The following is a 26,597-nucleotide window of genomic DNA, read 5'->3' on the forward strand; positions in this document are numbered from 1 at the left end:
CCCTTTCACACTCATCAAGAAGCTCTTCCGTTCCTTCTCACTTTCTGCTGTTAGAGTGGTATCATTTGCATATCTGAGGTTGTTGGTATTTCTCCCAGAAATCTTGATTCCAGCTTGTGATTCATCCAGCCCAGTATTTCACATGGTGTGCTTTCAATTCAGTTCAGTCACTCAGTCGTGTCCAACTTTTTGCAACCTCATGGACCGCAGCATGCAGTCCCTGTCCATCTTCCCTGTCCATCACCAACTCCCAGAGCTTACTCAAACTCTTGTCCATAGAGTCAGTGATACCGTCCAGCCATCTCATCCTCTGTCGCCCACTTCTCCTGCCTTCAATCTCTCCCAGCATCAGGGTCTTTTCCAATGAATCAGTTCTTTGCATCAGGTAGCCAGAGTATTGGAGTTTCAGCTTTAGCGTCAGTCCTTCCAATGAATATTCAGGACTGATTTCCTTTAGTTCAGACTAGTTGTATCTTCTTGCAGTCCAAGGGACTCTCAAGAGTCTTCTCCAACACCACAGTTCAAAAGCATCAATACTTTGGTGCTCAGCTTTCTTTATAGTCCAACTCTCACATCTATACATGATTACTGGAAAAACCATAGCTTTGATTAGAAGGACCTTTGTTGGCAAAGTAATGTCTCTGCTTTTTAATATGCTGTCTAGGTTGGTCATAGCTTTTCTTCCAAGGAGCAAGTGTCTTTTAATTTCATGCCTTCAGTCACCATCTGCAGTGATTTTGGAGCCCAGAAAAATAGTCTTTCACTGTTTCCATTGTTTCCCCATTTATTTTCCATGAAGTCATGGGACTGGATGCCATGATCTTAGTTTTTTTAATGTTGAGTTTTAATCCAGCTTTTTCACTCTCTTCTTTCACTTTCATCAAGAGGCTCTTTAGTTCTTCTTCACTTTCTGCCATAAAGGTGGTGTCATCTGCATATCTGAAGTTATTGATAATTCCCAGCAAACTTTATTCCAGCTTGTGCTTCATCCAGCCTGGCATTTCGCATGATGTACTCTGCATATAAGTTAAATAAGCAGGGTGACAATATACAGCCTTGATGTACTCCTTTCCGGATTTCGAACCAGTCTGTTGTTCCATGTCCAGTTCTAACTGTTGTTTCTTGACCTGCATATAGGTTTCTCAGGAGACAGGTAAGGTGATCTGCTACTTCCATCTCTTTAAGAATTTTCCATAGTTTGCTGTGATCCACACAGTCAAAGGCATCAGTATAGTCAGTGAAGCAGAAGTAGATGTTTTCCTGGAACTCCCTTGCTTTCTCCATGAGCCAATGAATGTTGACAATTTGATCTCTGGTTCCGCTGCCTCTTCAAAACCCTGCTTGTACATCTGGAAGTTCTTGGTTCATGTACTGCTGAAGTCTAGCTTGAAGGATTTTGAGCATAACCTTGCTAGAATGTGAAATAAGCACAATTGTACAGTAGTTTGAACATTCTTTGGCCTTGTTTTTCTTTCAGATTGGAATGAAAATGGACTTTTCCAGTCCTGTGGCCACTGCTGAGTTTTCCAAATTTGTAGCATATTGAATGCAGTGCTTTAGCAGCAGCATCTTTTAGGATTTGAAATAGTTCAGCTGGAATTCCATCACCTCCACTAGCTTTTTTCATAATAATGCTTCCTAAGGCCCACTTGACTTCACATTCCAGGATGTCTGGCCACACCATCGTGATGCACTGAGTGGTGTGTGTATTTATGAATATATGTATATGTTTGTATATGTGTAAGCATCTGTGTGTACATGCACATGGGGTGTGTATATTTGTGTATAGGTGCATATATCTGTGTAAGTGTAGGTATCTGTGTACATGCATATGGTGGTGTGTATCTTCGCGTATACAGGTATATATCTGTAAGTGTGGGTATCTGTATGTACATGCACATTGTGGTATTTACATTTGTGTGTGGTGTGCATGTGTAGCATGACGTACTGAGTGTGTACATCCACTCCAAATGAATCCATTGCAGGATCCTCCTAACAGCCTTGGTGTGTTCTCATGAGCTCTGCTTTATAGACATTCAAGTCAAACTTGAATGTTTTGTGGTCAGATCTGAATTGCAGGGAGCTCGTGACCCTTTGACGTTTGTTGGTCCCCCCTAATCCTCACGAGGAGGTGGCCTGAGCAGGGCAGGGCTCATTGGATCTGAGTGTGAGACTGTTCTAGGCAGTGGCCTGATTGCTTGGAAAGCCACCTTTGTGTCACCTGAAGTTTGGTGGTGTCAGTCAAGGTCTGGTTCACTGAAACCATTTCTGTGCTGGGAGGTCTTTGTGGTGAGAGAAATCTATGACTCACTTGGAAAGGACACACTGTGAGCTCAGAGCACTCAGGGCCGAGACAGGGCTCTGAGCTGGCAGCTGTGGGTGGGGCTGTGAGAAGGAGCAGAGCCTGGATGGAGGTCTGGCTCAAGGCCAGCTCTGTGTGTCCAGGTCCCTAGACTCTGGGCCCTAGGAAGCTTCGGGTGGTCCTTGTGTGTGTCACTGTTCATCTCTGCAGGAGCCCATGGGGTCAGAGTCACTCTGCCCCAGATACTTGTTGCTGCCCTAAATGTATGCACGTTTTAATTTCATATCCATTTTTTGTGACCCTAAAATTTAGACTCAACAGATAAAACCAGTAAGCTGCCATGTGGTTTGCCGTTTAGGCTCGTAAACAAGCATGTCACATTTCCCTGCTACCGATGCCCTTCGTGTCTTTCCTTTCCCACTTTCTTTTCCCATAGTCTTTTGTTTCAAGGAATAAGCCCCATCTTTTTTGAGGGGGGGAAAAAAGAAAGGAAACACAGGAGAGAAAGTAACAACTGGGGAGGTTCAACAAATCCCCAGCAGCATTAATAAGGCAGTGCCCGTCTCTTCCCCCATGCATGTTGGTCTTTGTTTTGGTGGCACAAGGAGGCCACCTGTGTGTCCAGCTGGAGGGAAGGATGGCTGGTGCCTCATGGACCCCTCCTTCAAGGAACTTGGAGCTTAGGTTATGACTCAGTGTGTTGATAACCTTTGATCACAGAAATTCCAGGTGCACCTCCAGGCTCGTGATGCTTTGTGAAGACAGATGTGAGCCCGGGAGCTGTTCTTGGGACTTCAGATGCTTGTGAAGTGGGGCATGGGCTGTGCAGCCAGGGAACAGAGGCTGGCTGATGAGCCCCCAGCTACCCTTTGCCCTTTCCTACTCAAACTGTGATTCATCCAAATCCTCTGCCCTCAAACAGCCCTCCCCTCAACTACTCCATCATGTGACAGATTTTGAAGTCAGTCCAAACCTCTCATTTTTATTCACATAGCACAGGAGGTCTGGGAACTAAGAAAGTGGCCCAGGTTCAGGCTTCTAGGACAAGAGGTCTGCAGACTTCAGCCCTGGCAGCTCCTCTTTATAGTAAGTGCTGTGTATGCTCTGAACCAAAATGCAAATATAGTAAAACTTATCTTCACATGTAATCCTAAATGCCCTGACACAATCTGCAGGGTTTGGGGGCGAGTAAAAGGAATTAATTTATAGGATGGTGATCAGCACCGCAGTATGTAAACACGTGGGGTAGGAGTCAGGTGAAGCTGGGTGATGCAGGAGGCTGTGAGCATCGCTCTGGCCCTGCAGTGCCCAGTGCAGACTGACAAACTGAATTAAAATAGAATCAGACACTCAGAACAGCTTGGTTTAGTGATGTCAGTTTTCCAGATCAGTGAAGAATCTTGGTATAGTTGCCCCACAGGATTACCTTCTTCAATCTACAGTAGCTGCATACCTGGAAAATGCAAAGTATATTAAACTGTGTAGAAGATGTTGATCTTGGTGGGGAGGCAATCCTAGCCCTATTTTTTCCACTACAAGATTCTTCCTAGTCCATACATTCTCCCAGTTTCTCCATGCCTACTGGGGTTCTGCCTGCCATAAGACAGAGCAAACATCCTTGGAGCTCAGATACATCTTTAACAGTTTTCCTCCCCAGAGCAATTTTGTTTCCCATCACAGATCTGTAGACACATGATACAATAGAAGAAAATAATAGTGCAGCATAGTGAAGCCAAGTTTGAGTCATGTGTATATTTACCTTTTAGATTGAAATGTGCAAATCTAACACCATGGGTGGATATTTTCTTGGTTCCCAGACCTCCTGTGCTACATGAATAAAAATGAGGTTTGGACTGACTCCAGAATCTGTTCCATGATAAAGTGGTTGAGGGGAGGGGGTTGTTTGGGGTGGAGGATTTGGACAAATCACAATTTGAGTGGGAAAAGGTGGCCAGGGGCTCATAAGTGGGTAAACAGCACAGCCAGCAGTCAGTAAAAGTCTGAGTGTGCTTGCAACCTAGTTACCCTTTTGCTGGGTTTCCTTGATGACTCCGCAGGTAAAGAATCCCCCTGCAATGCAAGAGACACAGGGATGCAGGTTTGATCCCTGGGCCAGGAAGAATCCCTGTAGAAGGGAATGGCAAGCTGCTCTGGTGTTCTTGCCTGAAAGGTCCTGTGGACAGAGGAGCCTAGTGGGCTGCAGTCCAAAGGGTTGTCACAAACAGTACCTGTCTAACCACACACAGGCATGCACCCATTTGCTATGCAGATGCAAATATGGAAGCATTCAAGGGCAAACACTAGTCAACATTACAAATACTGGGTTCAGTGCCATTTAATACATGTACAATATTTAATCAACAGTAGACAACTGGCTTCCTTCTCATTTGCCTTTGACTTTGTTCACTGCGGGCTTGAACCATAATTCTCTCCGCCTTAGTGGGACGCAGCCTTCTAACTTTCCTATTAGCCAGGCTTGAGTTCAGGTTTCAGGTGGCTCCTGTCTTTCATGCTTAAAGACTGAGCTCCTCTGCCTCCTTTGCACCTGATTTAATGTGAAGACTCCTGGGAACATTCGTGACTCCCATGATGGCTAGCCCTGCCATCCTGCTAACCACACAGGAGAATTCGGGGCTCCCTCTTAGCTTTCTGAGCACCTGAGCATCTCATCTAGATATTTCTCCTTTGTGAGCAAACAGGGGAGGCCCCAGACTCCCCTGCTTTGTCAGTGTCGCCCCCACTGGCACCTCCATTATTCAGACTTCAGCCTGCCTTCTCATTTGCAAGTACTGTTGAAATTTATTTAGTACCGTAACACATGACCCAGTCTGGCCTTCTAGCCCCGATACTGTCTTTCTTATAAAGAGATCGGCTCAGTAGTAAAGAATCCTCCTACCAATGCAGGAGACATGGGTTTGATCCTGGGTCAGGGAGAACCCTGGAGAAGGAAGTGACTACCCACTCCAGAATTTTTGCCTGGGAAATCCCATGGACAGAGGAGCCTGATGGGTACAGTCCATGGGATTGCAAAGAGTTAGACATGACTGAGCAAATGAGCATGCATTCATTCTTGAACTGGGCTTCTTCCTAACTGAATCAAATGTGAAACATCGCCTTTTGAGTTTTAGGCAAGTTCTATTCAATCACCTGCATTAGTCACCAATACAAACAAACACACGTGCTTTGCAGGTTAAACACTTGCTTTGATTTATGCTAACCTTTCTCTCCTTTCTTCTATTTTTCCTAAATAGTTCTCATAGGTTTATGTCAACACAGATGTGTTATTATTAAGATATGAACTATGAACATAATTTATATAGTAAATTATGTACAATTAAGTTGCCTGATGCTTTCAGCCCACTTTACAGTTGGCCTAAGCTACACCTTCCACCATGGTATTTGATGGAAGCCGAGAGAATGTTCTACTTCCTCTCTCAATTTTTGACAAAGGTTTCTTTTCTGAGATGTAGCTTGCTGCCTTGTGATGTTTCTGTATTTGCTTGTCCCTCTGATCTCTCTTAGTTATAATAAGGTTTCTGGTTGGGTTTGTCAGCCTCTGATTCAAGTCCCCCAGTCTCTGGATATTCAGGTTGAACGCTTCCTGAAACATGTCCCAGTAATTGGAGATTTTACTTGGGGTTCTTTGACAAGATCTCTTTGATTTATGGAATCAGACATCAGGCTACCATCAGTCATTTGTGCAGCTTTGTCCCATCAGAAGCACTCTTTTCCTGGTGGTGAATGTTCCAATGAATTACTATACAGCAAAAAGGCAATCATGTATTTTTTTAGGTGTACTTCTTTTTTAGCCAGTAAAATAGTCTCCATCCAAGTGGCTTGATGAGAGATTCAGTATACTCATCCCCCTGACCTTATAATAATCTATTCAGAAATTAAGTATATTTTCATTAAAATGTCTCCCCCTCCTATACTCCATCTGGGTGCAGCTCACAGAATTGCTGCTGCTGCTGCTAAGTCACTTCATTCGTGTCCAACTCTGTGTGACTCCATAGACAGCAGCCCACGAGGCTCCCCCGTCCCTGGGATTCTCCAGGCAAGAACACTGGAGTGAGTTGCCATTTCCTTCTCCAATGCATGAAAGTGAAAAGTGAGAGTGAAGTCGCTCAGTCGTGTCTGACCTTCAGTGACCCCATGGAGTGCAGCCTACCAGGCTCCTCCGTCCATGGGATTTTCCAGGCAAGAGTACTGGAGTGGGGTGCCATTGCCTTCTCCCAGCTCACAGAGTAGTTCTGGCCAAAAAACAATTTCTTGTCTTCAACTGACGCTTATGAGTAGAGTGGGGATGTTAGAAAATTATGCAGGTTATTTCCTTAAAGAGGCTGACCTGGACCCTTGAGATCTCACGCTACATCTTTCCATCTGATGATGACACACATTTTTCTTGATTATTTAGATAATTTCTTAAGTTTGTCCAAGAGCGGTCTTGCCATATTGGGGCCCTGAAGCATTTGCCATTGTTGAGGATGTTGATGACCCTCCAGCGTGAGCAGAAGCCCCTGGGCTGGTGAGTGGTCCCATTGACTCTGACATGGTCACTTCCAGACCTTGGAAGAATAAGACAGGTATCTGGTCACCTGGTCCAAGTCCCTTATCCCTGAGGTAGAGTCCAAATTCTGAAATGTGCAGAGGGCCCCCAGGGAGGTCTCAGGCAGAATTTTCCAGGAGACTTAACATTCTCTCGGGGGCTGGTGGTTTGGGGGAGCCAGAGTCGACTGAAGGATTCAACTCTCTTGATCTCTGCACTCCCACCTCCTCCCTGTACATTCTCTGAAAAAAAAAATGGGTTTCTTTAAATTAATAAAATGTTCTGTGGTTCTTCTCTTCTCGGTTTGATTGATTTCCCTTTTCAATCCTGCATTCCCTTCAGACTTGTATCAGAGGCAGAAAGTCTCCTGAATTTGGTTTCAAGTGATTCTGTGGCTGTGGGTGGACTCTTCCCTAGCTACTCACATCCTTGATGAATGGCTGTTTCTACACACCCAGAATGGATGCTGCAAAAAAGCAGCATGTCTGGGGTTCACTCTCAATATAGTTAAATAATGTCCAAAGCAGCTGAGAGCCAAAGCATTTTAGTGCCAAGAGGTGGGATGTTAGGACATAAACATGGAGGAATGCGTAGTTTTTAGGTCTAGTGCTGAAACCTACGCGTTAATAACATTCAGAGATGCTTGCAATTCATCTCTGGGGTTTTTGCTCTTTGAGTTCGAGGAGCCCAGGGAATATGAGCTAAGAATTACTTTTTCTCTCATTATCTAGAACTGTGCTTTCTACAAGGGTAGCTACTAGACACAAGTGGCTATTTAAATTTAAATTAATTAATGTTAAATACAGGCTCATTCTTTAGTCAAACTATCCAGATGGTCCCTGACTTAGATGGTTTGAATTAGCTTTCAACTTTACAATGGTGCAAAAACAATACACATTCAGTAGAAACTGTACTTTGAATTTTGAATTTTAAAAAATTCTTTTATTTAACATTAAAGAAATTGAGGCCTATGGACCAGAGTTTCTTAATCTCAGCACTGCTGACAGTGTGGGCTGGGTGATTCTTTATTGTTGGGGGCTGTCTCGTGCATTTGAGAATGTTTACAGCATCCTGGTTTCTGTTCCATTTGATGCCAGAAGCTTCCCTCTCACACAGCTGTGACAACCAAAAATGTTTCCAGACATTGCCAAATGTCACCCGGAAGGAAAAATAAGCCTCTAGTTGGTAATCACTGTCATAGAAGCTAAATCCAAGTTCAATCATTGGACAATGCAACATTAAAATCCAAGTTTGGTGACTTTTATCCCACTTTCAATGGACTTGTTCCACCAATTCTGTGGAAACTTTTGTACTCATGGTGGTAAGATGGCTGCTGCCCCTCCAGATATCACATATACATTTCCAGCAGGAAGATAGGAGGCTAACAAGTAACAAGAGGCAAGAACATTCCTCCTAAAGTGGCCATCTTTTTACTGAGAAGGAATGCCCTCCCTAGTGACTCTTCCTACACAGCATTGGTCTGAAGTGTCTGCATTTTGAATTTTGCTTCTCCCAAAGCTGGGAGAAGGCAATGGCAACCCACTCCAGTACTCTTGCCTGGAAAATCCCATGGACGGAGGAACCCGGTAGGCTGCAGTCCATGGAGTCCCTAGGAGTCGGACACGACTGAGCAACTTCACTTTCACTTTCATGCATTGGAGAAGGAAATGGCAACCCACTCCAGTATTCTTGCCTGGAGAATCCCAGGGACGGAGGAGCCTGGTGGGCTGCCATCTATGGGGTCGCACAGAGTCAGGCACTACTGAAGCAACTTAGCAGCAGCAGCAGCAAAACTGGCAGTAAGGGGACAATCCTGTCTCGTGATTTTGGGAAACAACAGCCACAGTTCCCTGTCAGCCCTGTGATCATGAGGGTAAGCAACTGATATATTGACATCCATGAGGACCCAGATAGACATTCTGCTTTGTTCACTTTCAATTTAGTAATCAGTAAATTAGAGGAGATATTCAACATTTTATCATAAGCTAGGCTTTGTGATGGATGAGTTTGCCCAACTGTAGGCTAATGTTCTGAGCACCATTAAGGTAGGCTGGGCTGAGTTAAGATGTTCAGAAGGTTCAGTCCATTAAATGCATTTTCAACCTAATGATAATTTCAACTTAGAATAGGTGTATCATGATGTAACCCCATTGGGGTTCCAGCCACCTGTGGCTACTGTATTGGAAGCATAAATAGAGAATATTCCTGTCATTGCAGAAGTTCTATTGAATAGCCTTGGTCCAGAACACAGAAGAACTCCATCTTTTAGAAACCTGGAAGGCTCTTCCCCTCCCTGCACCATTTCAGCCAAGTCTTACCTGAGACTTGCCCCTTTTCCTGGAGGTTGTTGGACTTCACAGTGAAACAGTTTTGGATATTCAGAAAGATTATAGGAAACATTTTCTAGGAAAACTTACATTTTCTAATAGCTCATAGATTGAATAAAGGTAGCAAGTGGTTAGATAATTATAATAATAGCAGCTACTTTTGTTGTTAACCTGCTATGTTCTGGGGTTTTGTTCTAAATAGTTTACAAAGAGACTCACAGACTTAGCAGATGAACTTACGGTTACCAGGAGAAAGGGATAGTTAGGGAGTTGGGGAAGGTCATGTACACACTGCTATATTCAAAATGGATAACCAGCAAGGACCTGCTGTATAGCACGGGGAACTCTACTCAATGTTGTGTGCCAGCTTGGATGGGAGCAGGGTTTGGGGAGAGAATGTGTGTGTGTGTGGTAATTGCTTAGTTGTATCCAACTCTTTGCGACCCCATGGACTTAAGCCCACCAGGCTCCTCTATCTGTGGAATTCTCCAGGCAAGAATACTGGAGTGGGTTGCCATTCCCTTTTCCAAGGAATCTTCCTGACCCAGGGATCAAACCCAGGTCTCCTGCATTGTAGGCAGATTGCTTACCATCTGAGCCACCAGGGAACCCCTTGGGGGAGGATGGAGACATATATATGTATGGCTGAGTCCCTTTGCTGTTCACCTGAAACTACTAAAACATTGTGAATCAACTCCAACAGAAAATTAAAATGTTAAAGTTTGAAAATAAAATACCATAAATAATGATAATATATTCATTCAAAAAATAAATGGTTTATCATATTAACTCTTTTAATCCTTAGAATTAATCCGGTGAAGCGTGGTGCTATATTGTCCCTACTTTTCAGCGGAGGAGACTGAGGAATAGGGAAGTTAAATAACTTAGCCTGGAGTCACACACAGCTCCTAAATGGTTGAAGTGCTATTTGACCCCAGACAGCGTAACTCCAGCTGCTTGCCACATCTTTGTAAGTGGCACCAGAGTATCCAGAGTGTTCACCCATGAGGGAAATAGCAAACTGTTTAGTGCACTGCAGAGGACGTTCTGTCTAGAAGGGCAGCCTGGTGCATGCTCTTCTCTGTGACCTCAGCAGATTCCAATGAGTTTTCTGTAGGCTCACCACGCTTCCCTGGTGGCTCAGATGGTAAAGGACCTGCCTGCAATACAGGAGACCTGAATTCAATCTCTGGGTTGGGAAGCTCCCCTGGAGGAGGGCATGGCAACCCACTCCAGTGTTCTTGCCTGGAGAATCCCCATGGACAGAAAAGCCTGGCAGGGCTACAGTCCATGGGGTTGCAAAGAGTCAGACACGACTGAGCGACTAAGCACAACAGACTAAACATTTTTTAAAAACAACTTCTCAAAGGAAGTTATGGCACTATAGACTGTTGGGTGGGGATAACTGATCTTCTAGATGAAGAATCGGTAAATTAGGGCTGGCAGGCTACCTCCAGCCTGCCGCCTGTTTTCCTAAGTAAAGTTTTGTTGGAACATGGCCACAGATGTTTGTTCAATCTGTCACCTGTGGTTGCTTCTTCGCTAGCAGAACAGAGCAGGTGAAATGGAGATCATGTGACCCACAAAAGCTGAAACATTTATTTTCTGGCCCTTTATAGAAGAAGCTCACCAACCCTGCGGTGGACCATATGCTCTAAGTCTTTCAAAATAACTAGCCTCTTCTGTTAGCAATAGTGCTAATGTTTTGAACTTGAGGAATGACCCTAAGTTGTCAGAAAGGACTGACATTTCAGAATTTTCATTGCTTTTCAACCTAATGTGTGCAGCCCCTGCTGTGTGCCAGGCATCACTGAATTGGTGTGGGCACTCAGCCCTGGCACGAAAACACCAGTCCTCAAGGGCCTGCATTTCAGTGGTCTGACGATGTGCTTTCTGTAAGTAATTTCTGATGGGTGCCTTAGCACTCCATGAGCCTGGGGTCCGTTCACGCTTACTTTTCTGCCTGTGCTCGCTGTTGTCAGAAGACGTGTGTACACAAAATGTTCACTCGGTGCTGCTCTCTCTTTAAGATTGTGGTGGAGTTGGCTAAAATAGTCAGAAAACATTAAAATTGAACATCCTTTGTATTTCATATCCCGTTGTGGAGTTAGAATAAATTAAGTTTCTCTAAAATGGTCTGCCAGACATTTTAAAAATACCTTTTTCCCCCTGATTATAAAAGTTATATATGCAGAAAATATGGAAGGACCTAACCACAAGAATGAGAGTTCCTCCCACAAAACCCCACCCACCAGAGGTAGCCTGTTAGTATCTGAGTGTAATAATTTTTTTTGAAGAAAATTCTGCCACATATACAAAGGTTTCTTATCTTGATTTTTCTCTATGCCATTTAAAATGTCTTAGTCAACATCATTTTCCAATACTACATAATATTCCATTCATATTTCTGTACCATAATTTACTAAACTGTTTCCTTTGTTACTGGGCATTTAGGTTGTTTCCAGCTGTTTGCTACTATAAATAGAACATAATAACCGTCTTTGTTAATGAATCTCTATTTGCATCATGGGTGTTTTCTTAGGGTCAGATTCTCAGAAGTGCAGTTACTGAATTAAACAGACCTAACATGTTTAAAGTTTATAACATGTTCAGTTCACTTCAGTCACTCAGTCGTGTCCGACTCTGCGACCCCATGAATCACAGCACGCCAAGCCTCCCTGTCCATCACCAACTCCCGGAGTTCACTCAGATTCATGTCCATCGAGTCCGTGATGCCATCCAGCCATCTCATCCTCTGTCGTCCCCTTCTCCTCCTGCCCCAACCCCTCCCAGCATCAAAGTCTTTTCCAATGAGTCAGCTCTTCGCATGAGGTGGCCAAAGTACTGGAGTTTCAGCTTTAGCATCATTCTTTCCAAAGAAATCCCAGGGCTGATCTCCTTCAGAATGGACTGGTTGGATCTCCTTGGAGTCCAAGGGACTCTCAAGAGTCTTCTCCAACACCACAGTTCAAAAGCATTAGTTCTTCAGTGCTCAGCCTTCTTCACAGTACACCCCAAAATTCATATCATCTGTGACTTAACTTCCTCTCTGTCTCCCAACAGTACCATACTAGGTCATATAACCCTACAGCAAAGACTTGTTAACATGATGAATGTTCAGAGATTGAATGTTAAACTGAAAACTGTAGACAAACAGGTACATTTACAATGATCTCGCTGGTGGTTGATCACTTCTCTTAGGAGTGTGATGGTTTTCCTAAGGGAAGATGGTTTGAACACAGAGATTTGCCTGGAGATGTCCCTTGGCCTATAGTCCAACAGCGTTGTCAAGCTCAGCTGGGTGTAAGAATGACCTTACAGGCCTGGACACCCCAGGGCCTGGACACCTGCTGCTCTCTCTCTCTCTCTCTCTCTCTCTCTCTCTCGGATGCTCCCCTGCAGAGAGCCCCATAGCTTATTGTCTTCCTGCAGGTCTTACATAAATGTCACCTCTAGAGCAGCCTCTGTGGCCACCACGTCTCTCTCCCACCCCTCACCCTGCTCTCTTCCCCGGGTGGCTCTCATCTCTCTATCATTGCTTGGAATTCTAGGTGTGCATTTGTTTACCATCTGTCTCTAGAATCCCAGGAGCAGGGCTCCCATCTGCCCTGTCTGTTGTCTGGCCTCGTTCATGTTATTCTGTCTCAGGATCTCTTACCTTTAGGTGTTGTGCGGTTGTCAAAGTGACTTGTATCCCAGCTTGTCATTAAGGTCACCCTTCTGATATGGGGAGAATCAGCTTGGGGACAGATGGATGGCCTTGAGAAGGAGCTTGTGACGCCAAGAGGTCATAAAGGCCCTGAGGAGGGCTGGCCCTGGTGTTGGGGGGTGTGACTTGACTTTTATTCCTCACATTGGCCGTTTGTATGAATTTGAGCCTGCAGCCACTTTGGGCACAAGCTACTGGCCCTCCTTCTGGGGCTGGCGGCCCCTCCCTGTGTCACGGAGCAGCAATGCAGTGTCCCCCAGAGCCAGAGGGACAGGCGGACCCACACTTGGTTGTGGCGTTCCAGTTAAGTACAACACCTGACTTAAGGGGGATACATGGGCTCAGCAAGGAGTTAAACTCGGGTTACATGTAGACCCCAGTACTCCCTCACAGGTGGCACAGAAAAGGTCATTGCCCAAATGTCAGTGATTATGTTATGGGAAATCATGCCTTGTGAGCGCAAGGACTGTTCCTCGGGAAGAATTGCTGACGCACGCCTTCCTCACTTAGAGCAGCTGTCTTGACGGCCGTGTTGTCAGAACGGCGGCAGGTGGACAGAGCACTGGACGCAAGGCCTCTTCTCTTTCTCCAGGTCCAGCACGTACCGCCCCAAGGGTTTTGATGTCACTGTGAAGTACACGCAGGGGAGCTGGACCGGCTTCGTTGGGGAGGACGTGGTCACCATCCCCAAAGGCTTCAACAGTTCTTTTCTTGTCAACATCGCCACCATATTTGAGTCAGAGAATTTCTTTCTGCCTGGGATTAGATGGAATGGGATACTTGGACTGGCTTATGCTACCCTGGCCAAGGTAAGAATGACGGGTGGGTCTACGAACATCAAATGATGGAACAAAATTCTGCAACCAGTCTCTGGAGGGGCCAGCAGAGGGGTCCATGCTGTCCAAGACAGTCAGTGAGAATCACATGGTTGAAAGACCAGTGTTCACACGATTGATTAGATCTCTAAGCATTTTTAAAATTTAAGGTAAATGGTGAGATTCTTTGAGCCTTCCCGTAAGATATTCCCATGGCATGGCTTTTTTTATTTGTCTTTTTCTGTTTATTTTACTTGTATAGTTGACAGATGTTAACAGAATCTGAATGCCTTTGATGATGGTGCTTGTTTAGGAGTTTTTATTAGGGCAGGATTAAGAGAAAATACATTTATTAAGTTTATAAAGGGGACTTCCAATGCAGGGGATGAAGGTTCGATCCCTGGTCAGGCAACTAGGATCCCATACACTGCACAGCATGGCCAAAAAAATTCTTTAAAAAATAATATTGATAAAGAAAGAGCCTCAGGGTGACAGTGGAAACTCCGCAGGAAGAGATGTCCCGCCAGGCATGGAGCATGATACTACTTTCCCCTCACTCTGGAACTGGGGCCCAGACATCTGCAGGCACACCCTGGGAATCGCCAGCCAGTGGAAGCAGTGATGCTTCGAGGAGAGACGGTGAAACCTCACCCTCATCAGCATCAGGACCATCACAAAACAGGGAAAGACAGCACGGTTCTCCATCCTCGGTCTACCCAAAGCAAGCAGTGATCACATGTGGGAGGAGGGGGGTGGGCTGGGAAGGAAAGGATGCCAGAGGCAGGCAGATCCGACAACCCAGTATGGCCCCAGGGCCCCGAGAGGCCAGGGAAGGTCAGTGTACACGTGAGGAGAGGTCACCCCTCCTGGCCTGTAACCAGGCACCCTGGCTTGGCTTCTCCTTGTTCAGACAGGCTTTGAGCCAGCGCTAAGTGTGAAACAAAGAATCGTGGGTGTAGAAAGTCCTGTTTTCTCTCTGGAAGGATGTTTGCTCCAGCTCGAGTTTACTAGCAAGTGATGCCGGCAATGAGGTGGGGGAACTCGGGAGCGGGACATAGAGGGCAGGGGGCATTTCCCAACACTGTAGTTTCTTAAGGAGAAAGAACAACCCGTGACCCCTGGACCAAGACCATTACAAGATGTCTTTCCGTGGAGTCTCAGGACCTCCCCAAAAAGCAGACTTCATAGGCTTACGTTAGTTATGTGTGGACAGAGGGTTAGAGAGGTTTACCCCTTGCCGAGGACTGTCAGAGCACAGAGCCCTGTCTGAAGAGCCCAGATGGACGTTAGAGCTCAGCACCATAGGGCTTTCCAGGTGGCTCAGCAGTAAAGAATTTGCCTGAAATGCAAGAGATGCAGGTTCAATCCCTGAGTCTGGAAGATTCCCTAGAGAAGCAACCCACTCCAGTATTCTTGCCTGGAAATCCCACGGACAGAGGAGCCTGGCAGACTACAGTCTATCGCGTCACAAAGTATCGGACATAACTTAGCAACTGAACGACAACCATGAGCAAACTTTAATATGAGTTCCCAGACTTGTAACAACTTCCATTTCTAAATACTTTTCACTGACAATTGACTACATGTTTCTTCTTGTGACTTCAAAAATAAAAGATATATGATTGATTTGATGATTATTTGGGAGATGGTACCTTAAAGCTAAATTATCTGGAATTAATAATACATGAAACTTCCTCGAGAATAGACTGCTTCGGGTTTGGGGGGATGTCCAGACTCCCCACAAGACCGTGTATCTTTTTATCTATGCGATTCCAAGATGGCCAGCAATTGGCTTCGTGTTCCTAGGTTAGGGGAGACCAAATCAGGATTTACAGGAAGTGGAGCATGGCTAGAAACAGCACCGGCAGGGTGGTGTGGGTTGGTGGCCCAAAGACATTTCTGAAATAGATTTCCGTGAGCACCCACTGGGGGTGTCAGAGTGTGCAGGGGCCCCCAGCTGATGCTATCTGCTCCCACACCAAAGATGTGGTTATGGCCACCTGCAGGGCCTCAACCTACTGAATCAGGTTCTCTACTGGTCCTGGGCAACTATGTGCTTTTAAACCTTAAAGGGATCCTAAGTCCTGCTGAAGAATGACTTGGTGCAGTAATAATAGACCCTGTCGCATGTACCGGGCACTTTTCCAAGCACGCTGTATGTGCTGACCCACTTAAGCCCCAGAAGAGGTCTGGGATGTGACTATGATCCCCATTTTACAGATAAGGAAACAAAGGGACAAGTCACACAGTTTGCAGGCCAGGGGTGGAGTCGGGATTCAGTTCCAGGCAGTGTTTACCTGGCTGCTTCTCATGAAGGCAGACACAGGCTGGGTCATCACCAGACCCAACCTGGTTTCTAGAGGGGGCTTTGTCTCCTTCCTTGACCCAAACACAAAGTGTTTAGTCTACAATTACACAGAGGGATTGTGCCAAATTCTGCCAGAGTCCACAGAGGCTGAGAAAGAAGCGATGGGAGGCCAGATACGAAGGAGCTAAATAAATAGGAAGGCTTCTGTCTGATCACACTGCCTCCAGAATTAGTTTCAGTCCTACAGATTATAAATAATCCTTCCCTAGGTTTACTGTGGATGGCCAGAAGAGGCCTGGAGCATCTAAGCTGCTACAATTGTTGAGTTTTCATCAAGAACAAACCACTTATAGTAACAAACTCTAATCTCTCCCAGTTGTCAAAGCCAAAATGGAGACATGGATGTATGATATTCTCTCCTCACCACCAGCACCTATGAGCCCCCCGCCCCACTCCCACAGCTAAGACCTGCTCACAGACCATCCTTCCTTTTCAGTTCTAGAGAGATGGGGTTGTTCTCTGAAGGCATGGTTACATGTAAGGAGGCACGGAGGATGTTACTGACGTATGGCAATGAGGAGTGATGGGCTGTTTAAACTGCGGGACAATAGCATCGTCCTTTTCTGATCGCAACAGTAGCATTATTCCTTTTCCGGTCACCAGAGTTCAGCAGACAGCTGGCAGAGCGAAGCCTCCTCCCAGGGGTCTGGGATGTGAGCTGTTCCCTTGGGTCAGGCACCTGTCATTTGCGTGTTGGACGACTGTGACTGAAAGGGGTAGAAAAAGAAACTTTTTCTGAAGCTGCAAAGGCAGCTCCTGGAGACCCTGTTCTCTCCTTACTCCAAAATGTCTAAGATTAGACTCCACCACCTACCTAGGTAACCCATTTCTGCATCTTCTCACGCTGATCTCACGAGGTGGTCAGATGATAAATGGGGCAGCCGCTTCACAGCTTCAGGAAATACTATCTTATCTTCCCAACAGAGACACTGCCCCAAAAGGAAAAATACCAAGTCACAGGGAGTTTTGTTGGAGGTTTCTGAATTAGCAGACTTAATCATGAGCTTGTTTATTTCTTAACCTTGAAAATATTAAATAGAAAGAAATGCCATGTTGTACACCATGCCTGGCCCCTGCACAGGGGGACCCCTTGTCTACCCTGGAGCCCTTAATCAGCTGCCTTGTTTCCCTGCCCCTTCTGCAGCCTTCAAGTTCTCTGGAGACCTTCTTTGATTCCCTTGTGGCACAAGCGAAAATCCCCAACATCTTCTCCATGCAGATGTGTGGGGCCGGACTGCCAGTAGCTGGATCTGGTACCAACGGAGGTAGTCTTGTGGGTATCTTTTAGTCTTAAAGGGGGAAAAAATCACAAACCAGTGGGGCTGTTTTTCCTGCTTTATTAAGACTCTGATAGAAATATTAAACACATAGAGATACACGGGTACTGTGAAAGTTTTGATAATCTTTGTTTTATAGCCTTAAAAATGGATACAATTAGGTAATTTTCAATCTTTCCTAAGCATCCTGCTATCTAATAAAATGATTCTCATTGCTTCCCCAAATTCCTTTAAAGTTTTTTTTTTTAATATTCCTTTGAAAGGTAACTGATTTTGTTGAGTGTTGGAGGGAGGGGCATATGAGGACCTGTGGGGCAAGGTGGTAGGTCGGCTGTGCTCTGGGGAGTGGGGCCTGGGATTTCATAAATTTGTTGGAGAGATAGGAGCACCTTATGCACAGAAGTACATGCACATGCATATACACACACGTGTTACATATCTTATACATACGCTATACACATCTTGAGTTCCGAAGAAGAGCACAGAGAGATAAGAAAGCCCTCCTAAGCGATCAATACAAAGAAAGAGAGGAAAACAGTAGAATGGGAAAGACTAGAGATCTCTTCAAAAGGTCAGAGATATCAAAAGAACATTTCATGCAAAGATGGGCACAAAAAAGGACAAAAAGAGTATGGACCTAATAGAAGCAGAAGATATTAAGAAAAGGTGGCAAAAATACACAGAAGAACTATACAAAAAAAGATCTTAATGAACCAGATAACCATGATGGTGTGATCACTCACCTAGAGCCAGACATCCTGGAGTCTGAAGTCAAGTGGGCCTCAGGAAGCATCACTACAAACAAAGCTAGTGGAGGGGATGGAATTCCAGCTGAGCTAGTTCAAATCCTAAAAGATGATGCTGTTAAAGGGCTGTACTCAGTGTGCCAGCAAATCTGGAAAACTCAGCAGTGGCCACAGGACTGGAAAAGGTCAATTTTCATTCCAATCCCAAAGAAAGGCAATGCCAAAGAATGCTGACTACCACACAATTGCACTCATCTCACATGCTACCAAAGTAATGCTCAAAATTCTCCAAGCCAGACTTCAACAGTGCCTGAAACATGAACTTCCAGATGTTCAAGCTGGATTTAGAAAAGGCAGAGGAACCAGAGATCAAATTGCCAACATTCATTGGATCATCAAAAAAGCAAGAGAGTTCCAGAAAAATATCTACTTCTGTTTTATTGACTACACCAAAGCCTTTGACTATGTGGGTCACAACAAACTGGAATATTCTTCAAGACAGGAATACCAGACTACCTTAGCTGCCTCCTTTGTATGCAGGTCAAGAAACAACAGTTCGAACTGGATATGGAACAACAGACTGGTTCCAAATTGGGAAAGGAGTTCCTCAAGGCTGTATATTGTCACCTGCTTATTTAATATATATGCAGAATACATCATGCGAAATGCCAGACTGGATGAAGCACAAGCTGGAATCAAGATTTCCAAGAGAAATATCAATAACCTCAGATATGCAGATGACACCACCCTTATGGCAGAAAGCGAAGAACTAAAGAGCCTCTTGATGAAAGAGGAGAGTGAAAAAGCTGGCTTAAAACTCAGCATTCAAAAGACTAAGGTCATGGCATCTGGTTTCATCACTTCATGGCAAAGAGATGGGGAAACAATGGAAACAGTGACAGACTATTTTCTTGGGCTCCAAAATCACTGCAAATGGTGACTGCAGCCATGAAATTAAAAGGCACTTGCTCCTTGGAAGTAAAGCTCTGACCAACCTAGACAGCATATTAAAAAGCAGAGACATTACTTTGCCAACAGAGGTCTGTCTACTCAAAGCTATGGTTTTCCCAGTAGTCACGTATGGATGTGAGAGTTGGACTATAAAGAAAGCTGAGCACTGAAGAATTGATGCATTTGAACTGTGGTGTTGGAGAAGACTCTTGAGAGTCCCTTGGACTGCAAAGAGATCCAACCAGTCCATCTAAAGGAAATCAGCCCTGAATATTCATTGGAAGGACTGATGCTGAAGCTGAAACTCCAATACTTTGGCCATCTGATGTGAAGAACTGACTCACTGGAAAAAACCCTGATACTGGGAAAGATTGAAGGCAGGAGGAGAAGGGGGTGACAGGTGATGAGATTGTTGGATGGCATCACCAACTGGATGGGCATGAGTCTGAGCAAGCTCTGGGAGTTGGTGATAGACAGGGAAGCCTGGTGTGCTGCAGTCCATGGGGTCACAAAGAGTCAGATACGACTGAGTGACTGAGCAACTGAACTGAACTGATACATAGTTACACACAAGAGCATGCACACAGCACACGCACATGTACATGCTCACATATGTGCACACATATACACACTACACATACACCATATACACACATGCTTACACACAGGCACACACTTACACATGTACACACAAGTATATACACATGGATATGCACATATACGCACATACTTGTGCCTACATACACACGTGCATGCATGTACACTATATACCGTTACACAGAGGTTTGCATAATACATACTTGCACGTGCATACATACAGGTACAGGCACAGATGTACACACATACACACACACATACACACACACACAGTGAAACAGAATCAATGCTGGGAACATGCCATATCCCAAGTGTCTCCCTGGTGGGCCTGCACCCAGATGTCTACAGTGGGAGACGAAGGGGAGAAAGCACATGAAGGGCCCCCAGGGGGGTGATGCTGACCCCTTTGCTCTCCGACTGCGAGAAACAGCCTCACACAGGTTTTCATCACTCTGTTGTTTTACCACCTTTTCAGAGGAGAGAGCTGATGTTACACAGATTTCCAAAATGAAGTTTTGATTAGAGAAGCTCTTTTGTTCCTCTTTCCATGCAAATCTGTGGGGCAGGAAGTCGTCCTTCGTCTTCTGAGGGACTAAATTTTGTCAGTCTGTGTGGTTAACCATTTTATTGCATTTCTTTGCCCACGACTGGGATGGGGCAGGGGAGGATCTCAGTATCAGAAAGCTGGAACTGTATACATTTCCTCTACATAAGAGAAATTATCAAAACCTCCTGATTAGAGTGGGACTCTGATTTTCCAACACATGGCCCCAGAATGTTCCTTGTTTAATTTCCAGGCCTATGCATTTGTTTATAACAACCTGTTAAATTGGAAGTACTGATTCCAGTGAAGTTTTGCCTTATAAGAGCATGCTTCTCATCAGAAAAACAAGTATTGTATGTTAACACATATATATGGCATCTAAAAAATAGTATTGATGAACCTATTTGCAGGGAAGGAGTGAAGACACAGATGTAGTGCATGGACCTGCGGACACAGGGAGGGAAGGAGAGGGTGGAATGAATGGAAAAAGTAGCATCAACATGTATACACTATCATGTGTAAAACAGGTAGCTGGTGGGAAGTTGCTGTATAACACAGGGAGCCCAGCCTGGCCTTCTGTGATGACCTGGAGGGATGGTAGGGTAAGGGGAGGGAGGCTCGAGGGAGATGATATATGTATAATTACGGCTGATTTGCCTCGTTGTACAGCAGAAACCAACACCACACTGGCAAAACAGTTTTCCTCCAGTTAAAAAATAAATTTAAAAAGCAAAAAACCACGCTTCTTTCTGTAACTTTGTTATATGCCTGTATATTTTTTCTCTTAAATATGTAAACATTTTCCTTCCCAGGTCCTAGGTGGAATTGAACCAACTTTGTACAAAGGAGACATCTGGTACACCCCTATTAAGGAGGAGTGGTATTATCAGATAGAAATTCTAAAATTGGAAATTGGAGGCCAGAGCCTTAATCTGGACTGCAGAGAGGTATTTCCACTCTTATCTCTTTGTCTGCATGTGCCTGGGCCACTAAATTTGCATATTTAATTCAGCTAGTACCTGAATATGAAATCAGACTGTGCATTACATTGCAAGATAAATCAAAAGCTCATGACAATAAAAGTTACAGGGCCTTGTTGTAGATAATTTCATATCAATGACCCTCCCTCTAATTGCTTCCCTTCAATTCCTTCTCTTGAAAAAGAGGAATTAGCATAAAGTGATGAGTGAAAAAAGTTATATAGAACCACATCATCCTGGCTTGATGGTCCCTGAACTCTGTTCAAGAGAGTAAAGTAAGCAAGGTTTTTATCAGAGTAAAAGGGGACTAAAAATAAGCAAAATGAAACCAGAAATACATCATCAGCTTTATCCTCCATCCACATCTAATCCCCCATTTCCCCCCCAGTACACAGTTCTCACTCGAAGAAACGTTATGATCTAAAGATGTGGGTGGCTGATGGTGCTAAGAGGAGGCAGAGCTGGGAAACCGCATCTCTCGTTAACCTCGTTCACACCTCTCACTGCATTTTGGCTTATTTGTGGCACATAATAACATGATTGTGATGATCTCCAACATTTTCAGAACTGTTTTTAAAAACCACCAGCATTTCATCAGCATTGATTGTATTTGTGCCTGTCATCATTGCCTTTCACTTTAACCATCACGTTCTACCATGAGTTCTCATATAGAGATGCCTCTGCAGAAACAATCAAAGCTTGATAAAGGGATGGTCCAGTCCCCTGGGATGGTATTTCTTTCCTAAGTCTACAAATCTGTTTATTGTCAAAAAGACATTTATTTGCCACTGAAGAGTCCAATGGTAGAATCAGATGGGCTGGCCTAAAATAAAGTACAAACTCCGTATGTGTGTGTATGTGTGTATTGGAGAGTATAAGCGCCTTTGGAGGTCTGATTCTCATATTCTTCATTCTCTCTTGCCCCCCTTCCAATCTGCCACCCTTGCCACAACAAAGAAAACAATAAAAGTGCTGTTGTCCTACACCAACATTTCAGTGTACAAGCTTTTCTTACACACACAGGCATGATAATTTTGTGAACAAACAAGGCCGTATTTAAATTAGAGTTTTTCTAAACTGAAATTAGTTTTACACTTGAAAAGAATATGAATCAGTTGCTGTATTTCGGTTTCTGACAATTCTTCACTCCTCCCACCTGCTACCTAAACAAATCCTTGCTTCCTTTTGACCTGATTGGTGTATTTGGTCATATGACTCAGGAATTTGCCGTAGAAACGGGAGGATTGAATTGCCCATGGCTCCCTCCATCCCCTGGCAGCCTTGGTCATCCAGTTATGTCCCTAGAGGCTGGGTGTCTTCTTTGGTCTTGGTCCACTGACCTCCACCTTTTCGCTCAGCCACATAAAGAATGATGGGGGAGCAGGGCTGGCAGTGTCTCTGTGTTGTAAGATTCTCTTATTGAATGGGGCTTTGGTTCCATTCTAAATGAAATATGGGGTATCTGTTGAAAAGCCGTCCTTCCTCCTCTTTCTCTGCTAATGAAGTAATACAGAGTTGATTTTGCATGATTTACATAAATAACATTCCGTGTTTCATTTCAACCTCTAAAGACATGGGTCTTCCCTCTTCGGTGGGGGTAGGTAGGGAGGGGGGTGGTCCTTTATGGAATCCAGTCACTGCTGAGTAAGAGGAAAGTTCTGAATTAAGCTGTTGATTTTGGTGATATCACTGCCCTTTTCTGGCCTCAGTTTCTTTATCTGTAGTGAAACACTGGGTGAGGAAGTTCTTGGTTCCCAAGTTCTGAGAATATGAAATGAAGTGTAGCCACCAAGGAGGTACCATGGCTACTGAATGCGTGTATCACAGAAGCTGGGTGATGGCAGGCTGGACTGTGCATTGATGTGGGTGCTGGTTGCTCACGTGCCTTCTCCCCTGTTCTAGTACAATGCAGACAAGGCCATCGTGGACAGTGGCACCACGCTGCTGCGCCTGCCCCAGAAGGTGTTTGACGCCGTGGTGGAGGCTGTGGCCCGCACGTCTCTGGTGAGTCCCCAGAATGTTCAATGAGTCTCGGAGGTCACACCAGGTCAGGACCACATACTGGGGAGTACCACCGTGTATTCTAACAGTTCCAATCCAAGGGTTTGGAGGGTTGTTTTAATGATTATTTCTTAGGTTCATGATCTTATTCTTGGATGGTGGTGGTGTTTAGTTGCTAAGTCATGTCTGACTCTTGCAACCCCATAGCCTGCCAGACTCCTCTGTCCATGGGATTTCCCAGGCAAGAATACTGGAATGGGTTGCCATTTCCTTCTCCAGGGGATCTTCCCAACCCAGGGATCAAACCCACAAATCCTGCATTGCAGGCGGATTCTTTACCACTGCGCCAGCAGGGATTCCCACTTTATTCTTTGGTATTAACCAGCAAATAATTCCTTCACTTTAATCTCAGAGGTCTTGGATCTAAAGATGCAATGCTTTTCAGTATTTCAAAGTCCAATGGTAGAATCAGATGGGCTGATAGTTGCTGTAGTTGCTATGGTACTTTTTTAAACTATGGAAAAATAAGCCACTTGGTAACACATTAAATAGTAAACCAGGAATGTGTTTGTAGCTTTTTAAACAAACCAAAAATTATGCTCCCTTTGGGCCTTCATCCAAGCTGTGCTGGGATTTTTAACTCCTACTTCTGTAACAAAGTATGATTCACAGAAGACAAAGGTCAATCCACCAATATAGTAATTATTTTATGGCCACGCTTTGAAATACCATTAAAATCCTGGTAAAGGGCAACATGCCTTGAGGGCCTGGTTAACAGTCATCCCAGTGTGACCCCAACTTTTAGTTAGTTCAGGCGCTAGGATGGACCACGAAGCATTGATTGCAAGGACCACAGCCTTGGGGGGCAGATGGACTTGAATTTAATCTAGTTTCTGCCACTTATTAGCTGAGTGCCTTGTGGGGCAGGGGGTACTTTTGTGCCTCCTGAGAGCCTCTGTGTTCTTATCATGGCTTGTTGTGAGGGTTTAGGGTAACACAATAGGTGTTTGGTCAAGAAGTACTTCTATTTAATGTCTAAACCATGGTGCTACTGCTATTTGTTTGAATGCAAGATAAATATTTCTCTTAGCTTCTTGAGTGTCTTCATAAGCATCTGTCCACTCAGGGCCACTCTTACAAGGTCACCAAAAAAAGTCTTTCTCCTGGTTCTGACTCCAGTGGGGCTGACAGTCCCACGGCTCCACTGGGCTGTGGCCAAACCCAGAGCCAGATGGATGGAAGAGGCACAGCGGTTACTCTGTCACAGGTGATGTAGCAGGAACAGAGAAGAAAGAGCAGGCTTTTGGTTGTCCTGGACCAAAACTTCAAAAGTCCGAATAAAAGTGCTATGGGAAATGCATCAGGCAAATCAAAAGAACGCAGAGGGGAAACCAGAAGAAACAACACCGAGGTCCTTTGTGAACTGGGAGGTCAAGAGTACAGCGGACAAAAAAGCTAGAGCAAACCTCTGTCTTGTCTAATATCTGCTGAATCAGAAAAAAAGTGGCAGGCAATGTTTTTAGTGCCTTAAATTTAGGAAACTGGCTGAAAACCAGACCATGCTGGAAATACAGAGCAATATGCTGCTTCAGAGTAAAAAATGTCCTCAGTGAAATTAACATGCGCATCCTCAAATTTAATATTCTGAGCTGTAAGGGTTTTACCCTCCGTCCCAAGGACACACTGGCAGCACCAGCATGTGACTCCAGCAAGCCCATGACCAGCCTGGGCCTCTGCAGATTTTGTGACTTCAGCCAGAACCAGCGGGGCTGTGGCGGAGGGGCGCTAGCATGCCTGAGGTCAGCACAGCATGTGTTCAGCAGTGCCTGACTTTGTAAGAAAAGCATGAGGTGGAAGGAACGAGATTACGAAATGTGTTTGCCTAATCTAAAATTATCCTCTGGTTTCAGTGCCTGCATCAGGAAGGAGAGGCCCGGGGGGATGTTTGTCTTGAGCAGGGAAAGCTCAACAAGGGGGGATGCTCTCTGTCTCACGTGCATGGACCGGAGATGTGCCTGAGCTTTCTCTCTGCTGGGTTCATCTTAGCTGGCTCTCTTCACTTGGGTTTTCTTTCTTAGTTAAGCAAAGGGCTGGCTTCTGAGAGGTAAATACCATACAGATGCTAGGCCCTGTCTATGGGCCTGGATTGTTTAGATGGGATTTTAGAAATGAATAGTTTGTAGGTCTGTAGTTCTTTTTAATTACTGAAGTATAGTTAATTCGCAATGGTGTATTGTTTCAAGTGTACAGCAAAGTAATTCAGATATACATAGATATAGATATGTAGAGATAGATCCTTCTTCAGATTCTAGAGCCCCTTGGACAACAAGGAGACCAAATCAGTCAATCCTAAAGGAAATCAATTCTGAATATTCATTGGAAGGACTGATGCTGAAGCTGAAGCTCCAATACTTTGGCCACTTTATGAGAAGAACTGACTCACTAGAAAAGAACCTGATCCTGGAAAAGATTGAGGGCAGGAGGAGAGGGGGCTCGACAGAGGATGAGATGGTTCGATGGCATCACTGACTCAATGGACATGAGTTTAAGCAAACTCTGGGAGATAATGAAGGACAGGGAAGCCTGGCATACTGCAGTCCATGGGGTCTCAAAAAATCAAATGTGACTTAGCGACTAAACAATAATATAGGTTATTACAAGATATTGAATACAGTTCCCAGTGCTATATGTTAGTCTGTTTTTTAAATGAGCCTGGTGGGGAGTTTTGTGTTTGATGGGGACCTGGGCTCCCCACCTGTTCAGCTGTGATGCCCTTTTTAACTCAGGCCCAGTGCTTGTCCGTCTGCAGAATCCAGCAACAGGATGATACCTTCTGTAAACTGACTTCTGACTTTCAGCTCTCTGATCTGAGTGTCTAGACTCTCCCCCAGGACACAAGGCTTGGCCCCCTGGAAGCTTTCCAGACTCACAGGCACCACTTTGGAGGCAGACGGTCCCCTACCCGCTCCTGCACTGTGCCCCTTAGGAGATTACTTGGCCCCTCTGAGCCTCATTCTTCATCTGGGGATTGGAGCACTTTGCCCCCCATGCAGGCCCTACCACCCTTCACTCTTGGTGAAACCTAGCAAGGTGACCACCCCTCCCCCTCTCAATTCATCCAGCAGAGAGTTCTTCCCTGTGATATATATTTCAAACCGACTTCACTTTTATAAAATGCACAAATATTGGGTTGGCCAAAAAATTGGAACTTTCTGGCCAACCCAACACATTAAGGCATTAGAGACTTTGCAGATCAGCACTGCAGTGGGTGAAGAGACCGCAGGCCCTTCCTCCTGGTTGTCTGCCCTGAGGAGGCGGCTCCTGCCCTGCATGGTCCTGAACAGGCAGCTCTCACCGTGTGTTCATCCGGGGACACCGTGTTTTTCTCAGTTGCTGTCCGTCTTGACCTCCATAGCAACCATGCTTACCTGCCT

The 26,597-nt window shown here is 44.9% G+C and overlaps 1 protein-coding gene across 3 annotated transcripts in view; it reads left to right on the forward strand.

The window, feature by feature from the left end:
- Window positions 1-26,597, forward strand: part of LOC138435968 (beta-secretase 2) — a 236,949-nt gene that overhangs the window by 45,137 nt on the left and 165,215 nt on the right. For all 3 annotated transcript variants that reach the window (XR_011255308.1, XM_069581317.1, XM_069581304.1), the window contains exons 3-6: window positions 13,477-13,693; window positions 17,212-17,340; window positions 20,995-21,129; window positions 23,065-23,166. Coding sequence is in view for 2 of the 3 variants with exons in the window: in XM_069581317.1 (XP_069437418.1) it covers window positions 13,477-13,693; window positions 17,212-17,340; window positions 20,995-21,129; window positions 23,065-23,166 (583 nt within the window). In the remaining variant the exon portion in view is untranslated. The remainder of the gene's footprint in view (window positions 1-13,476; window positions 13,694-17,211; window positions 17,341-20,994; window positions 21,130-23,064; window positions 23,167-26,597) is intronic.

The sequence above is a fragment of the Ovis canadensis genome, chromosome 1 (genome assembly GCF_042477335.2).
Source record: "Ovis canadensis isolate MfBH-ARS-UI-01 breed Bighorn chromosome 1, ARS-UI_OviCan_v2, whole genome shotgun sequence".
NCBI classification, from domain to species: Eukaryota; Metazoa; Chordata; class Mammalia; order Artiodactyla; family Bovidae; genus Ovis; species Ovis canadensis.